Source organism: Macrobrachium nipponense, chromosome 33 (assembly GCF_015104395.2).
Source record: "Macrobrachium nipponense isolate FS-2020 chromosome 33, ASM1510439v2, whole genome shotgun sequence".
Lineage (NCBI taxonomy): Eukaryota > Metazoa > Arthropoda > Malacostraca > Decapoda > Palaemonidae > Macrobrachium > Macrobrachium nipponense.
Genome location: NC_087219.1, coordinates 28297582 through 28316096, shown reverse-complemented (window position 1 = coordinate 28316096; position 18515 = coordinate 28297582). Strand labels below are relative to the sequence as shown.

General features: G+C 44.0%; 1 protein-coding gene across 5 annotated transcripts in view; it reads left to right on the top strand.

Annotated features, from left to right (window-relative positions):
* Window positions 1-18515, top strand: part of LOC135203053 (two pore calcium channel protein 1-like) — a 734396-nt gene that overhangs the window by 124315 nt on the left and 591566 nt on the right. For 3 of the 5 annotated variants that reach the window (XM_064232644.1, XM_064232646.1, XM_064232645.1), the window contains one exon: window positions 3137-3198. The exons of the other annotated variants lie outside the window; for them this stretch is intronic. In XM_064232644.1, the coding sequence (XP_064088714.1) occupies window positions 3137-3198 (62 nt within the window). The remainder of the gene's footprint in view (window positions 1-3136; window positions 3199-18515) is intronic. 5 annotated transcript variants of the gene reach the window in all.

Genomic DNA, 18515 nt, shown 5'->3' with positions numbered 1-18515 from the left:
GGAACTCCCCATTCGCCTGCCAGAGAGACCAGATCTTCTCAAACAACCCCATTTTCATCGGTTCCATCAGAGGCTCCACATGCTTCATCTTCATGCCTGGAGACTGTCAGGAGGTTCTCCAAGCACGAAGGGTTCTCCTCCAGAGTGCGACAGTTGGCTCTTGCCAGAAACGGCAATCAACCAGAGTAAATTATCAGGCTAAATGGTCGGTTTACAGACGTTGGTGTAAGTCTCAAGGACATTCAATTTCTAGACCTTCCTTACCGAAAGTAGTGGAGTTTTTAGTTCATTTACATCATGACAGGGCCCTGTCACCTTCGTGCATTAAGGGTTATAGGTCTATGCTTTCCTATGTTTTTTAAGGCAATGGCTCCCTGAGATCTCTTCATCTTATGTCATTAGAGATTTACTTCGATCTTTTTCCCTATCTCGACCCAGGCCGCAGTGTTTGCCTCCGACATGGGACGTTAACAAAGTCCTTCAAGCCTTAAGGTTCCCTCCGTTTGAGCCTCTGAATTCTGCCAAATTTAGGGACCTCTCTTCTAAGACACTCTTCTTGTCTCACTGGCTACAGCCAAGAGGGTGGGTGAACTGCAAGCACTCTCTTTTCTGGTTGCCAGATCTGGACAAGACATGATTTGTCATACCTTCCTGAATTTGTCGCAAAGACTGAATCGTCTGATAATCCCATTCCCAGGTCTTTCGTACTGAAGTCGCTGGTCGACTTTGTTGGTAATTTAAATGAGGAATTAGTTCTTTGCCCTGTTAGGCGCTCTCATGTTATTTTACGCCGCACGAAGGACATTCAGGGTCGTACCCCCGTCATCTGTTTTGTTTCACCCCGAAATGTCAAGAGACCTATTTCAAAGAATGGTGTATCCTTTTTTCTCAGAGATCTGATCGTTAAAACTGGTGGTTCGGCTGTCTGGGGAAGACCAGACGCCGAGAGCACACAGTATTAGAGCAGTTGCTACTCAGTAGCTTTTATGAAGAACTCTCAGTCGCCAAGGTGCTTGAGGCGGCGACTTGGCGTTCCAATTCTGTTTTTGCCTCTTTTTACTTGTGGAATATTTCTCTAGTTCTAGGCGACCTTCGTTCTTTGGGCCCGTTGGTGATGGCAGGACAGGTCGTCAGACATGAGAATTAGGTAGTCTTCCTGTTTTACGTTTGGTTGATACCTGTATATTATTCATTAATTTTTGTTTTGTTGTATATATTTTTGTTTTTGTAGTTATAACCCATGGCAGTTTTTGACGTAGTTATAATGGGAATTAGGCAGTTTGGTATTTAGGTGTTGTTGATGACAAGGACTGACTGCTTGGCAACTCATGCTGCTTCCATTGTCAGTGTGAAATGGTTCCAGCCACTGGGTTGTCGGCACTGGCGACTACGCTTCTCCCAGAGTCGATGCTGACCTAGGACTAGCCACTGGTTCGCTTGTCCTGACGACTCCTGCTTCTTCCACTGTCCTGGACAGGGAATTTAGTTCGATGGATCGTCTGCTGTCATCTGGTGACTCGCTCACCATCTACTTTTGTCTCACCTGTTTTCTCGGAGTCAGACACTCGTGTGAGATCAGGCGACATTTTAGTAGCCCTGAGTTTCTTGTTGACGAAGTCGGTTGCGTTGATACACCCCCGATGATCGTGTAACATGAGACCAGGTTGGACTGTCAGGCATTCGTCCTTCGGGACTGAATCGCCTTTTTGCTCCGCGCTCCTTTCTCTTGCACCAGAAGCTCGAGTTTAGGAGTTTGCTCATGAGCCGATTCGTTGCTGGCGACGTCGGGTTGCGTTGATACACGGTTTGCTTAGCTTTGAATCGCCCAGACAGTCCAGACATCATCCTTTTAGGGAAAGAATAGTGCTTGATAGTCTTTCAGGGTGCAGCCTTTGCTGTCCGCAATTCGTCTGACTGGTCACCTGGTCGGTCACCTGACTTTAGTACAGACGGACTGACTATGCACTTACTCCTTGTCCTGTGCTACCGCAGTTGGTGGCATTATGGTAGGAGACTTTAAGTTGTTAGTATCTTAGACCTTGGGTTGAGTTTTGACTGCCTATGATATATATTTATTTGTTTGTTTTCTCCTATTCTGTCCGAAGGGGAAATTGTATTCAGATTCCCTCCTCCTTTTCAATGTGGTTAATCGGGCTAGATAAATTATATTAAGGTAATGTTTATTAATATGGAATTTTTATTCTAAAATTAATATTAATAATACTTACCTGTATAATTTATCTAGTCCCACCCATCCTACCCCACGATCTGCCTATCACAACTGATTTGAGGGGAAGGTTTTTGTATCATGGAACGACAGTGTTGCCAACTGGCGGACAGAATAGGAGGTAACAGGGTTGCAATGTGGTAAATTTTGGTGCGGTTTTTGGGGATTTAGGGCTAGATAAATTATACAGGTAAGTATTATTAATATTAATTTTAGAATAAAAATTCCATTTCTGGCTAATGGAGTTTTTGCCTCTTGGTACAAGGACAAGTGTCTTTATTCTTTACAATTTGTGATTCACGATACCCTTATAAATTACGGCACCGAGTGTAATACACCATATGGCAAAATCTCGATCTGATAAGCGTTCGTTACAGAGTTATTGCCAAAAACGTGCTTGCACTGTCTCTGAAATCCATAGTAAATGATAATAACACTAACAATTATAACTGTAGGCAAAGCCCAGAAAATCATGTTAGAAAACTGTTATGGCTAGTGCTTATGGTGGCTACAGATTTTATACTTTTCATGGCTGATTTTGGTGATGAACTACTGACTAGAATGAATTGCATCAGTAGAGGAATTTCTTTGTATTGCTGCAAGTGGATATTATCTGCTGTTGGCTGTGCCTTTTTTGCTCGTATTATGAATAACTGAAATGTGAGGATAGATGAAATCATAAGAAGCGTTTTATATCATGCTGACATTATTTAAATAAGTACATGTCAGTGGCCTTTCATTGTATTTTAATTTTTGCTTGTGAGGTGATTTGTATTAGAACTTTTGGGAAGTTAACTAGAACTCTAGAAATGAGTAATGTGTACCTCTTCTAAGACTAAGAGCCCATATTTCCTCATATTTGTTTTATGCATTGCTTAATCCTTGCTGCCTTGAATGATTCCTTTTCAGCTTACTGTTTTAGATATGATAATATACGTGGGGCTTGTAGAGAGTGGAAGCTTTGGTGTTAGGTGAGTGAACTATTACTATGCTTTGAAGTTCTTTACGACTGGTTCATGGAAATACATTTTTATACTCAATATTGCTGTCATTACTGTTTGCAAAAATCTTGTTTTGTTCATGCCACTTACCTGACAGATATATATATAGCTGTATTTTCTGAAGTCCGACAGAATTTCAAAACTCGCGGCACACGCAGTGGGCGGCCAGGTGGTAGTACCCATTCCCGCCGCTGGGAGGCGGATATCAGGAACCATTCCCATTTTCTATTCATATTTTTTTCTGTCGCCGGTCGGTAAACTACTGTTTACAGACCTCCGCCCAGGATTTTTTGGATTTGACTCGCATTTAAGTATCTGATTGACTTTTGGTATTGATTTTGGATTGTTGGATTGGCATACGCGATAGTGGACCATTTTTTGACTTTGGATTGGCTTTTCTGTAAACGTGATGTCTGGATCAAGTGCAGTGAGTTTCAGAGTGTGTGTGAGGAGTGATTGTAAGGTGAGGCTACGGAAATCATCGGTAGACCCCCACACAGTATGTATGAGTTGTAGGGGGCATATTTGTTTGGTGGATGATCGGTGCAATGAATGTGATGGATTGACCGATGATGATTGGAGGGTGTATGATTCCTATCGGTGTAAATTGGAACGCGATAGGATCAGGAGGTCTTCCTCCAGGAGTGGTTCTACCAAAGGGAAGGGTGATAATATTTCTCCTGCAATAACACCTGTAGATTTTGCATCTCCTAAACCTGTGTTGCCTTCGGGCCCTGAATCTGTGTCGGGAGAAGGTAATGCCCTCTCTCTTATTTTGGAGTCTCTACGTACTCTAGAGACCAAAGTGAAAGCCTTGGAAAAGGAAACTGGCTCAGTGCAAGTGCGTGATCGTGCCCACCCCTAGTTGTGGAGGGCGTCAGATCGGCCCCATAATACCTCTAGGCCTAGACCGCTATCGGACTCCAGGAATCAGGGAAGGGGGTATGTCGAAAGCCGCAAGAGGGTTACGGGGGCTCCCCACCGATCTGGCGTCCCTTCGGCAGGCCTTGTTGCAAAGTCCCAGGCTGTCAAGGAGCGCGCACAGACGCACATCCTTAAGGACTGCTTTTCGTCCTCCGAAGCGTCCTCCCCGCGCAAGGGGTGGAGCGCTCGGAGAGACTCTCGTCCGCTGAAAAGGACGTTTCGTGTTGAGGACGCTTCACGTCCTGTATCGCCGCTTTCTTCGGAGGACGCTTATGACGCTTTTCCTCCTCAGAAGAGAGGTAAAATCTCATCCGACGAGGACGCTGGGTTGCGTGCACAGGCGCGTATCCCTGAGAAGCAGGTAGCTGTACCTGTGAGAAGGAAGGAGACGTCCCCTCGCCCCTCGTCTTCTCGCAGGATCAGCCCTGCTCCCATCTGTTCGTTCCTCTCCACCAACGAAGAACATTTCTTTTGGTCCCTTCAGGACCAGCTATCGACGCTTATGGCTCAGAGGACTCGCCCAGCAGCAGTCGAGCCTAAGCGGAGGAAGGACCTTAGACTGCCCGTCAAGAGGATGAAGCAGTCTCCTTCTCCCTCTCCTCGCTCGTCTCTTTCGCCGATTGCGTCTCCTTCGGCGATTCGCCGATCTCGTTCGCCCGCTAAGAAGACGGGTCGTCAGGACGCTTTTGTTCCCTCTCGACGTCATGGGCAGGCTGCTTGCCGTGATTTTCGGGAGGACGCTCAGGACGCTTTTGAGTGTGCTCAGGACGCTTTTGAAGACGCTCGGCAGGACGCTCGGCAGGACGCTTTTCAGGACGCTTTGGGGGACTCCGGCCAAGAAGAAGACGTACACCAGGACGCTGGGTTGCGCGCACAGGCGCGTATACCTGAGAAAATGTCTACCTTTTCGTTGAGGAAACGTAAGGACGCTTCTCTTGCAAGTGAGGCTGCCTCGGGCGTCGCTAAGGACGCTCATCGCCGTCAGGACGCTCTGCCTCCTTCGAGCGGTAAACGCCACAAAGAAGACAGCCTAGATAAGGCTTCTACCAGTAAACATCGGGGTCTTTGATTAAGGCAAGACCCGATAGACGTATGCCCTCTCCGGAGAGGCGGTCTCCTCTTCCGATTAGGGAAGAAGGAGAGTTGAGTAGTCCTGCTGACTCTGTTGAAGAGGAACCTTCTGCTGCCTCTTCAATCTCGGACTATAAAGTTCTTGTGCGGCTGTTGCGTTCGTCCTTCGAGGACAAGTTCCAGCCTGCAGCTCCCAAGTCTCCTCCTTCGCAGTTTTCATCCTCTAAGACTTGTAAGACCCCGGATTTTGTCGAGATGAAGACTTCGCTCTCCACTAAGCGGGCATTCAAGAAACTCCAGGACTGGATGGAACGAAAGAAGGATCAAGGCAAGACAACTTTTGCCCTTCCTCCCGCTAGACTCAGCGGTAAAGGAGGTATGTGGTATAAAACCAAAGAAGACGTGGGTGTGAGAATCCCTTCTTCAGCACAAGGGGATTTCTCCAGCTTGGTGGATTCTCAGAGGAGGTCCCTTTTATCCACTGCTAAAGTGACCCTGGACCCCTACGGAGACGGACCATCATTTGAAGGGGGCTGCTCCGGACTCTTGAAGTATTCAACTTCCTAGACTGGTGCTTGGGAGTTCTGGATCTGCAATCGAGAAGCTCAGAGTCTCTCAGTCTGGGGGAGCTGTCCAGCGTGCTATCATGCATGGACAAAGCCGTCAGGGATGGTTCAGAGGAGCTGGTCTCTCATTTTGGGACGACCTTCTTGAAGAAGATAGCTTTGCTGTGCAATTTCACGGCTCGATCAGTTACTCCAGCTCAGAAAGCGGAGCTGCTCTTTTCTCCTCTTATGAACCATCTCTTCCCCCAGACTTTGGTTAAGGACCTGGCAAGCAGTTTTGCAAGAAAAAAGGCAACGCAGGCCCTCTTAGCCCCAGTCCTCGAGACGTTCTGGGCAGTTCCTTCCACTTCTTCAGCTTTTGTACGACCGCCAAAGAAGAAGGTTTAAGCCCTTTCCCGTGGGGCTCCTCCCTCGAGAGCAGCTCCTCGAGGGAGAGGGCTTGCAAGAGGAAGAGCTTCTTTCAAACCAAAGCCATCCAAGTGAGACACATGTCCTTCAGACACCAGTTGGAGCCAGACTGAAGTACTTTGCGGGAGCATGGAGAGAGAGAGACACGGACCCTTGGTCCCTCAAGATCGTGGAGCAGGGGTACAAGATCCCCTTTTTAGATCTTCCTCCTCTTTCTACGACTCCCAGAGACCTTTCTCCATCCTATCAGGGAGAAAAGAAACAAGTTTTATTCGATCTTCTACAACAAATGATCGAAAAAAGAGTGGTGGAACAAGTCGCAGACCTGGGGTCTCCAGGCTTTTACAACAGGATTTTCCTAGTACCAAAGCAGTCGTCAGGTTGGCGTCCAGTCCTAGATGTAAGCAGGCTCAATCTTTTCGTGGAAAAGACCAAATTCTCGATGGAGACGCCTCATTCTGTTCTGGGAGCCTTGAGACCGGGCGACTGGATGGTGTCCTTAGACCTGCAGGACGCGTACTTCCACATCCCGATCCACCCTCTTTCAAGAAAGTACCTAAGATTCGTCTTGGGCAAAAAAGTGTGGCAGTTCAGAGCTCTTTGTTTCGGCCTGACCACGGCTCCAATGGTGTTCACCGTAGTCATGAAAAATGTGGCGAGGTGGCTACACTCTTCAGGGATAAGAGTTTCCCTTTACCTCGACGACTGGCTTATTAGAGCTTCGTCAAGAGAGAAGTGTCTGAAGGACTTGCAGTTCACGTTAGCCCTAGCGAAGTCCCTGGGACTTCTGTCAACCTCGAAAGTCGCATCTGACCCGACACAGTCCATCGTGTATCTGTGGGGATTCAGCTGGATTCAGTGGCTTTTCGAGCGTTTCCGTCCCAGGAACGTCAGCGGCTAGGATTAGAGAAGATCTCGGCCTTCTTGGGGAAAGAAACTTGCTCGGCGAGGGAATGGATGAGTCTGCTGGGCACCATTTCATCGCTAGAAAGGTTTGTTTCCTTGGGAAGACTGCACCTCAGGCCTCTCCAGTTTTTCCTTGCGGACGAATGGAAGGTTCAAGGACGGGATCGATCAATGCGATCTTGAGAATATCGCATTCATAAAGAGCCATCTAAGATGGTGGTTCGACCCACAGAAACTACAGAGGGCTTGTCCCTAAGTCTTCTGAGCCCCGACCTAGTGTTGTTCTCAGACGCTTCCATCGCGGGCTGGGGAGCAACACCAGGAGGGGAGGAAGTGTCAGGCTCCTGGAGAGGGGAACAGGTAGCCTGGCACATAAATGTCAAAGAGCTAGCAGCAATCTTTCTGTCTCTGCAGTTCTTCGAAGGGAGTTTGACGAACAAGATCGTTCAAGTAAACTCCGACAATACCACAGCACTCGCTTATTTGAAGAATCAGGGAGGAACACACTCCAGGACTTTGTTTCACCTGGCGAAGGAGATTCTGCTGTGGGCGAAAAGAAGAAAGGTTACGATCCTGACGAGGTTCATTGCAGGAGTGCAAAACGTCAGGGCCGACCTTCTCAGTCGTCGGGAACAAATCCTACCGACGGAATGGACCTTAAACAAAGACGTGTGTCGAGACCTTTGGAGGTTGTGGGGACGTCCTCTGGTCGACTTATTCGGCGACGTCGAGACCAAGAGGCTTCCTCTGTATTGCTCCCCGGTCCTAGATCCAGAAGCAATCGCTGTGGACGCGTTGCTATGGAATTTGATGGGCCTAGATCTGTACGCCTTCCCGCCATTCAAGATCATAGGGGAAGTCATGAGGAAGTTTGCGGCTTCAGAAGGGACGAGGTTGACCCTTATCGCCCCGATGTGGCCAGCGAGAGAATGGTTCACAGAGGTCATGTCTTTCCTTGTAGACTTTCCAAGGACGTTGCCCTGGAGGAAAGATCTACTCAAAACAGCCTCACTTCGAAAGGTATCACCAAAACCTCTCCGTTCTGGGTCTGACTGCGTTCAGACTATCGAAAAGTTGGCCAGAGCGAGAGGTTTTTTGAAAGCAGCTGCGAGAGCAATTGCAAATGCAAGACATGCATCTACAAGAGCTGTATACCAATCGAAGTGGGCTTCCTTCAGGGCATGGTGTAAAAAGGAGGGAGTTTCCTCTTCCACGACCTCTGTGAACCAGATAGCCGATTTTCTGCTCTTTCTCAGGAATGTGCAGAAATTAGCAGTCCCTACCATCAAGGGATATAAGAGCATGTTGTCAGCGGTTTTTAGGCACAGAGGCCTGGACCTTTCTGACAACAAAGACATTCATGATCTCTTAAAATCTTTTGAGACTTCGAAGATTCCCCAAATGGAATCTTGACGTGGTTCCTAGGTTCTTAATGTCGAGTCCTTTTGAACCTCTTCAAGCAGCGTCTCTTCGAAACTTGACAAGGAAGGCTCTTTTCCTAACTTCTCTGGCGACGGCTAAGAGAGTTAGTGAAATACAAGCTTTTAGTAATCTAGTGGGATTCAAAGGAGACAACGCTGTCTGCTCTTTGAGCCCAACTTTCTTGGCAAAGAATGAAAATCCTTCTAACCCTTGGCCAAAAAGCTTCGAGATCAAGGGTATGTCAAGTCTGGTGGGCCAAGAACCAGAGAGAGCCCTGTGCCCTGTCAGGGCTCTCAAGTTCTATGTGCATAGAACAAAAGAGGTAAGAGGTCCCTCAGGTAATCTCTGGTGCTCTGTGAAGAGACCAGAGTTACCTTTATCTAAGAATGCTGTTGCTTTCTTTCTGAGGGACGTCATTAAAGAGGCTCATTCATCTTGCCAGAAGACTGATTTGAGCCTCTTACGAGTGAAAGCTCACAAAGTTAGAGCTGTCGCTACCTCTCTTGCCTTCCAAAAGAATATGTCAATCAAGGACATTCTTGATGGCACCTTTTGGAGGAGCAACTCTGTCTTAGCCTCACATTACCTAAGGGATGTGAGAACGATTTATGACGACTGTAATTCTCTTGGGCCATACGTTTCTGCAGACACAGTCTTGGGGGCTGGAGGTAGCTCTTTCCCTATCCCTTAGTTAGGTTTAGGTTAGTTTTTATTTTTGTGTTTTTAGGTTGTGGTGAGTCTTGTGTGAAGATCTCCCATCCCTTAGTTTAGTATTCAAGGGGTCTTTGGATAGTTGGTCAGGTGGTGGTCAGTTGCTTCGTTGCCCTCATATGTATGGCTCGATGGTCTTGTCACGTTGAGGTCACGTCCCCGTTGACAGATCATCCAGAGCGCACCAGCACTACAGGTCTTCACCTGGCTGGCAACTCTGATTAAGCAAAAGCAGGCTTAAGTGACAGTAATCACAGAGTCTACTTTGCTAACAGGTGAGGAACCAAGATATACATCATCTACTTAATTTAAGTTTCCTATAAATCCTATTCTGTCTCTTCCCACCATCCGAAGGTGGGATTCAGCTATACGTATATATATCTGTCAGGTAAGTGGCATGAACAAAATGTTATTGTTATAATACAATTAAGTTTGTTCATACTTACCTGGCAGATATATATAATTAAAGTGCCCACCCTCCTCCCCTCAGGAGACAGGGGCATTAATAAAATATGAATAGATTATGGGAATGGTTCCTGATATCCGCCTCCCAGCAGCGGGAATGGGTACTACCACCTGGCCGCCCACTGCGTGTGCCGCGAGTTTTGAAATTCTGTCGGACTTCAGAAAATACAGCTATATATATATCTGCCAGGTAAGTATGAACAAACTTAATTGTATTATAACAATAACATTTTTACTTATACCTTAATACTTGGAAGTGAGAGATTGACCAGGCACTGAATAGCTACCTAGACCAGCATTACCCTCTTTTTATGTAACTTTTCCATAAGCATTTACTACATTATGTGGTTTAAGTTTTATGAAAAAGTTTAGTTTGTTTTTAATCCATAAATGAGTCCTATTTTCAAAGGGAGTGTCCTCCCATCCTTTCCCATAGGTGCAAACACCTTTTGTTTGTCAAGATAAGGGAGAGCCTTGGCTTGTGAGACAATATATATTTCTTACCAAAGTTGCACATAGTTTTAACAACAACTTTACTCAATTGAGCAAGTTCAGTGCATGGTTGATCCAATCTTACCAGTTGTTAAATTGTGATTTCTGGGCTCAGCTCGTGTCGCTGCGCGAAATATCCTTTAATCTATTATTTCTAGGGTAAATGTACTAACACATACCAGAGAATAAATAAATAAAGAAAAAGGTCAGTATAACTGACTCGCTCACTCTCCCAGAGAGTGTCGGTATGAACACTATGGCGAGTGAGACCACTACCACGAGCCAAATGCCAATAGAAATCTCCCACTACAAAATCCCCACAAGAGGGGAGCCGACCCAAAGAGTGGGCAGCACCTACTACTACTACTCCATCCCATGCTGCCGACTGCTGCGCCCCTGGTGGCCATCCTTTTCTGTTAGCGCAGACGAGTCACAAGTGCTATTTTTCTCTCTGTGTTTTTTTTTTTGTGCCCTTTCGTTGGATTTATCTATAATGGAGCGTGCAGCTATCGCAGCAGCTAAGTTAAGTACTCAGTATTTATGGTTACTTGGTTTTTTCCGGCCCTGAGACAGTATTTGCCGTTTTTTAGGTATAAATACGAACTCTGGGTCGGAAGCATGGCAGCATGGTTCTGCCTCGTGGGGGGTTCGTTCTTGGTCTCCCATACCTAGAACATTCCCTTATCTATATACGCTCTATATTAGTTATCCGTTTTACTTAGGGTGCTGTCTACTCAGGTTTGTCATGCATGCATGTCTTTTACCTTATGTAGGCTTCTTCCTTCCAGTGATTTTTATATAAGTAACTTACCAAGGAATTTCATAGCTATTAGTTTCCAACCATCATGACAGCTCAAAATTTTAAAATTGTGGTAGCCCTCTGTTTTGGATTAGGTAACTAGCCCTGTCCACTTTCAGAGAAGAATAGGTACAACGCAGCTAAAGAGCTCAATCCGTTTCTGCTAGTCAACAACTGATCATTGATTGTTTGAGCATCTCTGGTTTGAATTTTTGCCAGATGGTTGTGGCTTTTGCCATCTTTGATGAAGTAGTCCTCCTGTTTGGTAGGGCTCTAATTACATGTAGCTTAGCTAGCTTTGATATTATGATTGTGACTATTAATTAATTGCCTGACATCAGTTTGACTAGTATCTGATACTGCCAAGGGTGTAACATTCACACTTCCTTTGATTATAAGGGTGCACAAATATATTTGTTATGATTATTTTTGAGATGTTCCTCTTGCCGCCTGCGCTGTCGCAAGTTTATCAGGAGGAAAACTTCAGAGCTTTTACCCTTAGTTTTTCTCTCCCTGTGTTCTTTCCTTATGCCTTTTTCTCCTTCCGGAGATATATCCCCATTCCCTGCTTCGCTCATTTGTTGGGTGAGGAGAAGGAAGGGTTGTGTTGGTGATTGAGTGACGTATTCTCAGGTGTCTCCTCTTGTGTCGTAGGGCAGTGCCCATCAGAACAAGAGGTGTCTCATTTTACTAGTTACCTTTTCTTTTTTCTGGATATCTCACTGTGTTTGGTTATCCTAACCTTCAGGAGTGTACTTAAGACACCATTATGCTGTATGTGTGTAGTTCCCCTGCCTTGCCAGAAGCCCCTGTGAAAGAAAGGTACTGTCCTTCCTTTCTTTTTCTGAGGTTCAAGAAGGTCCTGGGAAACCGGATTACCTATCAGCCAAAGAAGAGGAAGGCTGCTTCTCTCCCACCTAAGAATTCCTCCTGCAGGATTTCTAAGGGGCAGCCACCTCCAGAGGAGGCAGTGGGCTCTCTTGTTGGTGCTTCCCAACCTTCGGGCTCGGGAACCGATTCACATGCCCCTGGCTTTTGTGTTTTGTGAGCTGTGGGATGCAAACTTTGCTTTGCATTCCCATCACCAGTCTAGGGGTTCACCTCTAGTAGACTGGTGCTGCATCAAGCACTCATTCATAAGTCACTTCAAGTACTTGTGTTTCTGACAAATTGTGAGCATCCCAATCTGCTGATGGAGAGACCTCTCACTGTCCCAGTTCAGGCACAGGGTGAGAGAAAGGCCGAAACATTCATGTTTTATCTTTTCCTGCCAGCACTACCGCTAGCTCTTGAGTGCTCACCAGTACTCAGCAGTGTCTTGATTCTGAGGATTCGAACACTTGGAGAAGCAATGAGGAGGTTCCCTTTTAAAGTTCTACGGAACTTCTAAGGGAGTGCCTCTCTCCGAGGAGGCAGTGATTCTCTGTATACATACTAGCTTTTCCCGCCCTTGGGGCGGGATCAGATTCTCATTCTCCTTTGGGTCTTGTAGTTTTGCAGTCACACTCTCAATCCACTTCTTAGATGCCTGCATATAAGACTGGTTCTGTGCCTCTTCTTCCTCGATTTCTTTGGAAGTCGAGAGATGCTCCCGATGATTGTACTTATGAAATTTGAAAGTCTCGCTGGATTCTTTAAAATTGCAAACACTCAGAAGGTGAGAGAAGACCACTTCCATTGATTGCTCTTGGAATTTTTGGCACTTGCTGATTGCTCGGATTCTTTAGAATCCCAAGTACTCAGGCGAGAGAGACACTCCTGGTGATTTGAGACTCAGGAAAGGACAGTTAGTAGGCAGCAAATCAAGAATGGTGGTCAGAGGCTGAACACAAGAACAAGAATGGTGGTCAGAGGCTGAACACAAGAACAAGAATGGTGGCCAGAGGCTGAACACAAGAAACCTGTATTCTATTCACGTACAAAAACTCAGCCTACAATGGTCACGAATTTCGGGAGTCTCGCTGAGTGCTTGAATTGCTTGGAATTTTAGGTGCTTCCCAATCGCTTGGATTCCTTAGAATTGCAGGTGCTCGGAAGTTAATAGAAGATTGCTCTTGATGGTCGCTTTACAAGATTCAGGAGTCTCAGGCACTCAAATTCCTTTTAACTTAGAGAGCTAGCTGAGCACTTGGATTTTTTAGAATCATGAGTGCTCAGCTGGTGTTATATCGCCTACAGTCAAATTCAGCCTTTTAGGCTGCTAAGGTGTTGTCCACATTTAGCTGGGATTTTCCGCACAGATGCCACAATTCAATAAATATGCCGTGACAGTGATGACGAAATGTCTCTGGTATTTTTTATACTACCTAAATATATGATAATTACTTTGTTTTATAATAAAGCTAAATATGTTTAAGAATTATTAAGTTTTTGATGAGAAAATAAATATATTAAAATGTTTTACTGAAATTTGACAATACTGCTGTGCTGGGTTTGTGCTCCATTGCCACCTCAGCCGCACAAGGTCATTCCATGTTACTGAGACACTGACCCAACATGGAAACATCTCCCACCAGCACAGTCAAGCGAAGGAAATAATCTATACAGGCAGTCCCCAGTTATCAGCGGTCTTGGTTAATGGCGATCTGGTTTTATGGAGCTTGTCTACCACCATAAAATTGGCGATTTTTGGCTTCATGAGGGCCAAGTTTCGGTTATCGGAGTCATAAAGTGCTGATAATAGAGTTATGGCGCCATAACTTACCTAACAGAGGAGCCATTAAACGAAACTTGGCGCCATAAGTGCCATAAATTGCAAAGTTTCGGTTGCAGAGTTTTGGTTAATGACAGTTTTTGCTTGGGAACGGAACCCCCGCTGATAACCGGGGACTGCCTGTAATATGAATCGGTACTATTTAGATGAAAAGGCAACGACAGACCTTTGTTACCACCCACTCAAGGTCAAGCCCTTACTTGGACAGCCGAAGTCAGCGAAAGGACAGTTAGAAGGCAGCAAATCAAGAATGGCGGTCAGAGGCTGAACACAAGAAACCTGTCTTCTATTTGCTGACAAAAACTCAGCCTACAACCATTACAAATTTTGATTTCTTTAATTAGTATATCCTGAGATGAACTGTATTGGAATTTTATGAATGAAATGAAATCCCTGCACTCGACAAAGTCAGGGAAGAGCTAAGAGAGAAAATATCTAACAATGGTAGCATTGAGTCACGTCGAAGATTTCTGTTGCAGATTGCCTTCCGATTTTCGCGAGTTGATGGCCACAAGTTCCCTATTGAAAGAAGTGATGTTGTTGCTCGCACAAGATTTTTGAGAGGTGCGGCAAGTCAGACATTCCTTCAAAAACTTCATTTTCCTTGTCGAAACATTGGGTTAATCAGAATTACACTGTTGCAAAGTGTTGGACTGACATGACCTCGAAACAAGCAACAAGAGTAAAGCTGCCTATTGGAAAAGGAAATCACCTCATCATTCTTCATGCAGGAATGAAAGAAAGCTTTATCAAGAATGCTGAACTATTTTTTCAAGCAAAGAATTATGGTGATTATCACAATCAGATGAATGCTGCAGTTTTCAAGCAATGGTTTAAGACTCAGTTGTTGCCTACATCCCCCCAAAGTCTGTATTATGATGGACAGTGCATCTTACCACTCGATGTTTCTTGAAAAAACCTGACATCATCTTGGAGAAAAGCAACGATAAAGGACTGGTTGATAAAGAGTGGTGCACATCCTCCTGATGGCATGCTGAAAGTGGAGCTCTATGACCTCACCAAAAAAATGTGTAATGGAAAGAAAACTTGCATGATTAACACACTTGCTTCTGAAGCAGGACATGGAGTTGTATAACTCCCCCCATACCACTGCCAGTACAACCCGATAGAGTACCTGGGGAGATGTGGCAACAGTGCGGAAAATCCTTGCTATATGTGACCAATGCCTTAGTGGCCTAAAAGGCTGTTTGAGTATACTGTGGATTTTACGGAATTTTTGGTGTTTGTCAACCAGTATGGGAAGTTTGCTCTCCAGTCTGGTTTAGGGACACCATGAGAGAAGTGCCGAGACATTTAGGTGTTTTGACGCTGCCTGCCAGCACTTTTTAAGTGCTCAGTGAGGTTCCATCCTTTAGTCTTGGACCTAAGGGTCCGAGTATGTAGGATAGAAGAAACAATCCCTCTTTGAACTTTCTTCTCCGGGGGTTTTGGCCTCGAAGGAGACTAGTGCATATTGGAGGAAGGTGAGAGTTCTTAGCAGGTGAGTACTGATCATAGTCGAGTTATATGACCTGCTCAGCTCACTTGGTTCAGCCGAATTGAGCATTCGGCCCTGGCCAGGAGAACCATTGCTCTCCTCAGGTTGGTGCTTTGCTATGGCATAAGCACCCTCCTTCCCCGTGGTGCAGTCATCACAAGTTGATGATTGCCCATGACCTACCCTTCCTGCTGGTTCTTCTAAGAGAACAGGTAGGAATGCACTTTCTCCTTAACTGTTCTATTAAGTCTCAACCCCCTCGGTTGTTCCGGGAGGTACAAGGCAGACAGAGAGAATTCAGATGAGTGAGTGTCTCTTTTTCAGAATTCATCTATAAAAGTTAGTAGGTATTCTGTTACCCATTACCTTTAACACCAGCCTGAAATTCCGTTGACGACCTACAGCACAATGAATATTGGACAGCTGCTTTGTAATACCAGCGTGCCAGAAAGACAAATCATAAGGAAAATTGAAAGAATTTTGTATAGAATCAATTCTGTGAATTCTGCCATTATTTTCAATAAAATAGGTATTCTCTTACTTATGATGGGGTTAGGTTCCAAAAAACCAATCACTTGTTGGCAAAATTATATCTCAAATATAGCCCAGCCTACACTAGGGTAATCAGTATCATCTTTACATATAGGGTAGCCTAGCCTGCACTACACAGTATAAGTTATGCATGTACAGTACAGTAATTATTAATTTCAGCTAATTCTCTAGGTTCAATGCAGATTGGGTTCAGTACAAAGAGAAATTGAATGACACTAACAAGAGGTAGCCTAGCTTATACTATGGTATATCATATACTACATATGAATACAGTAGCCTAGCCTACAGTATACTCTATAGTACATTACTGTATAGTAATTTATTAATATTATAAGCCAGTTCTGGAAGTTCAGTGCATTCTGACTATGGTAATTCAGTAAAAATAAAAGTCACATGAAACGAGAATCAGATTCTGTCCAACATGGGCATAATTGAACGATGTCAGGCTGCTGATGGCTGTGTATAATTATGAAATACAAAAAACGAATATGCATCTTTTCCATGAATATTTCAAAAAGTTATACATTACTTTCCTGCATCCAATAATATTGTATATATTCTCATATGATTGTATTATAAAGTACAGTGTTCCCCCCGTATTCGTGGGAATGTGTACCAGACCCCGTCCCCCGCGCGAATACAGGTAGTCCCCGTGTTACGACGTGGGTTCCAAAAATTGTTGTAAGCCAGAACATTGTCAAAAATCTTAAGAAAACCTTACTTTTAATGCTTTGGGTGCATTGAAAACTATGTAAACTGTAATCTTATTGCATTTTTCATAAAAAAACCCTTCAAATATTGATTATTTTGCATTTTTGGTGTCATATTTCAAATCTTAGCCAGATGAGTCGTGTAAGGCCTTGTAACCCTGGAACATGCGTCGCAACCCTGGAAATAATTTATGACAAAATATAATTGAAAAGCGCCTTAACCTCGAAACGTCGTAAGCCGAACCCGTCGTAACCCAGGGACTGCCTGTAGTTACAACCTGTGAATACAGGCAGTCCCCAGGTTACGATGGGTTCAGCTTACGACGTTCCGAGGTTAAGGCGCTTTTCAATTATAATCATCACAAATTATTTCCAGGGTTACGACGCATGTTCCAGGGTTACAGCGCCTACAACGCTCATCTGGCACAAGAAATATGACACCTAAAAGGAAAAATAATCTATATTTGGAGGTTTTTTTGATGAACAAATGCAACAAGATGCAGTTTACATAGTTTTGTAATGCACCCAAAGCATTAAGAGTAAGGTTTTCTTAGATTTTTCATAAATGTTCCGACTTACAACGATTTTTGGCTTATGACGCGCTCGAAGAATGGAACCCCTGTCGTAACCCAGGGACTGCCTATAGTTGGAACCCCTGTAAAGATGCTTAAAACCTCCTATTTTTTAGTTAAAACTCAAGAAAAACCCACTAAACATTTTTATACCTTGTTTTTTTAATAGTTTTATCACAAAAAGTGCATTTCATGATGAAATTGATAAAAAGCAGGAATTTGCGGATATGTCTCATTGAAAAATACCAGAAATGGCCGAATTTTCTGCGAATAATGCGGGGAAATGTTCAGAGAGAAATCCTCGAATACATGAGTCCGCGAATACAGAGAACACGAATATGGGGGGTCCACTGTACTAACAAAACAGTCAATGTTTTGGTTTGGAAATCAGCTTACGGCATATACGAGTTTATTTCTCAGTATTTTCTTGCCTCTAGTTAGCACAAATGAATATTTTGATACTTTACTCATATCAGACAAGGTCATTTTTCGTTATACTGTGTGTTTTTAAGTTGAAATATGGCTTGACTATGTCTCGTTGTGAACTAAATTATATTTTTTGTTAACAGATTGCATTGGGGTATGTTTTTATGAAAAAATTATGTATTCCGTTCACTGTTTTCACTTGATTTCATCGTAATGCGAGCTATACGTTATTTATCTTTTATCGGTGTGAAAATAACAGTAAAATGTGTTCTTTCAAGTCCAGTAGATTTGATTAAAATTATGTTCTTTCAATTTTATCTATGGTTGTGTTTGATGGCATAAGTTTACAGGAGTTTTATCCTTGTTGCCGATGCACGATAATAGTCATTCATTAGCAGCTTGAACAGTTTTCTCAGCTTCACTACAATTTGGTTTTAATTTAACAGAATAATTCCTCGTTGATCTTTGATCTATAGCGATTAAAGTTATTTCATAAAAGTATATCAGTCCTATTCTACAAAATGTCATTTATAACATAACTACGGTAATTGTTTACTGTCTTATGATGGTTGAAATACAAGCCAAACAGATGTTGTTATCCAATTTGGTTGTAGGTACTTAGCAAAAAATTTGTTTCTTGTTCAGTTGTCCATGGCTGTACACATTTACACAATGAATATAACATTCAAACAATACGTTCATCGTTCTCTTTTGCTGTTTTTTAACTTATTTAACTAGAAGATGGGATAAAGTTAGGCCACTGTAATTTGGTGTCTCCCGCTTCCGATTCCACACTGCTGTCTGCTCCCGTAGCGAGTGAAATTTAATAATATTTTCAAAATATTGTCGTATCAGTATTAATTGGTAACCCCATCATAAAATTGGATTATCATAAGACGAATTCTCATAACTTAAATGCTACCTGTACTACCTCAAGATTGATCCTCAGATTGTCTCATCACCTGTCACTTGAGTAGTCGAGGAAAGTTTCATTGGGTCATGTCAAATCTCCCTTCAAGGAGAAGAAATCAGTAGTTTCACACCTCATGAAA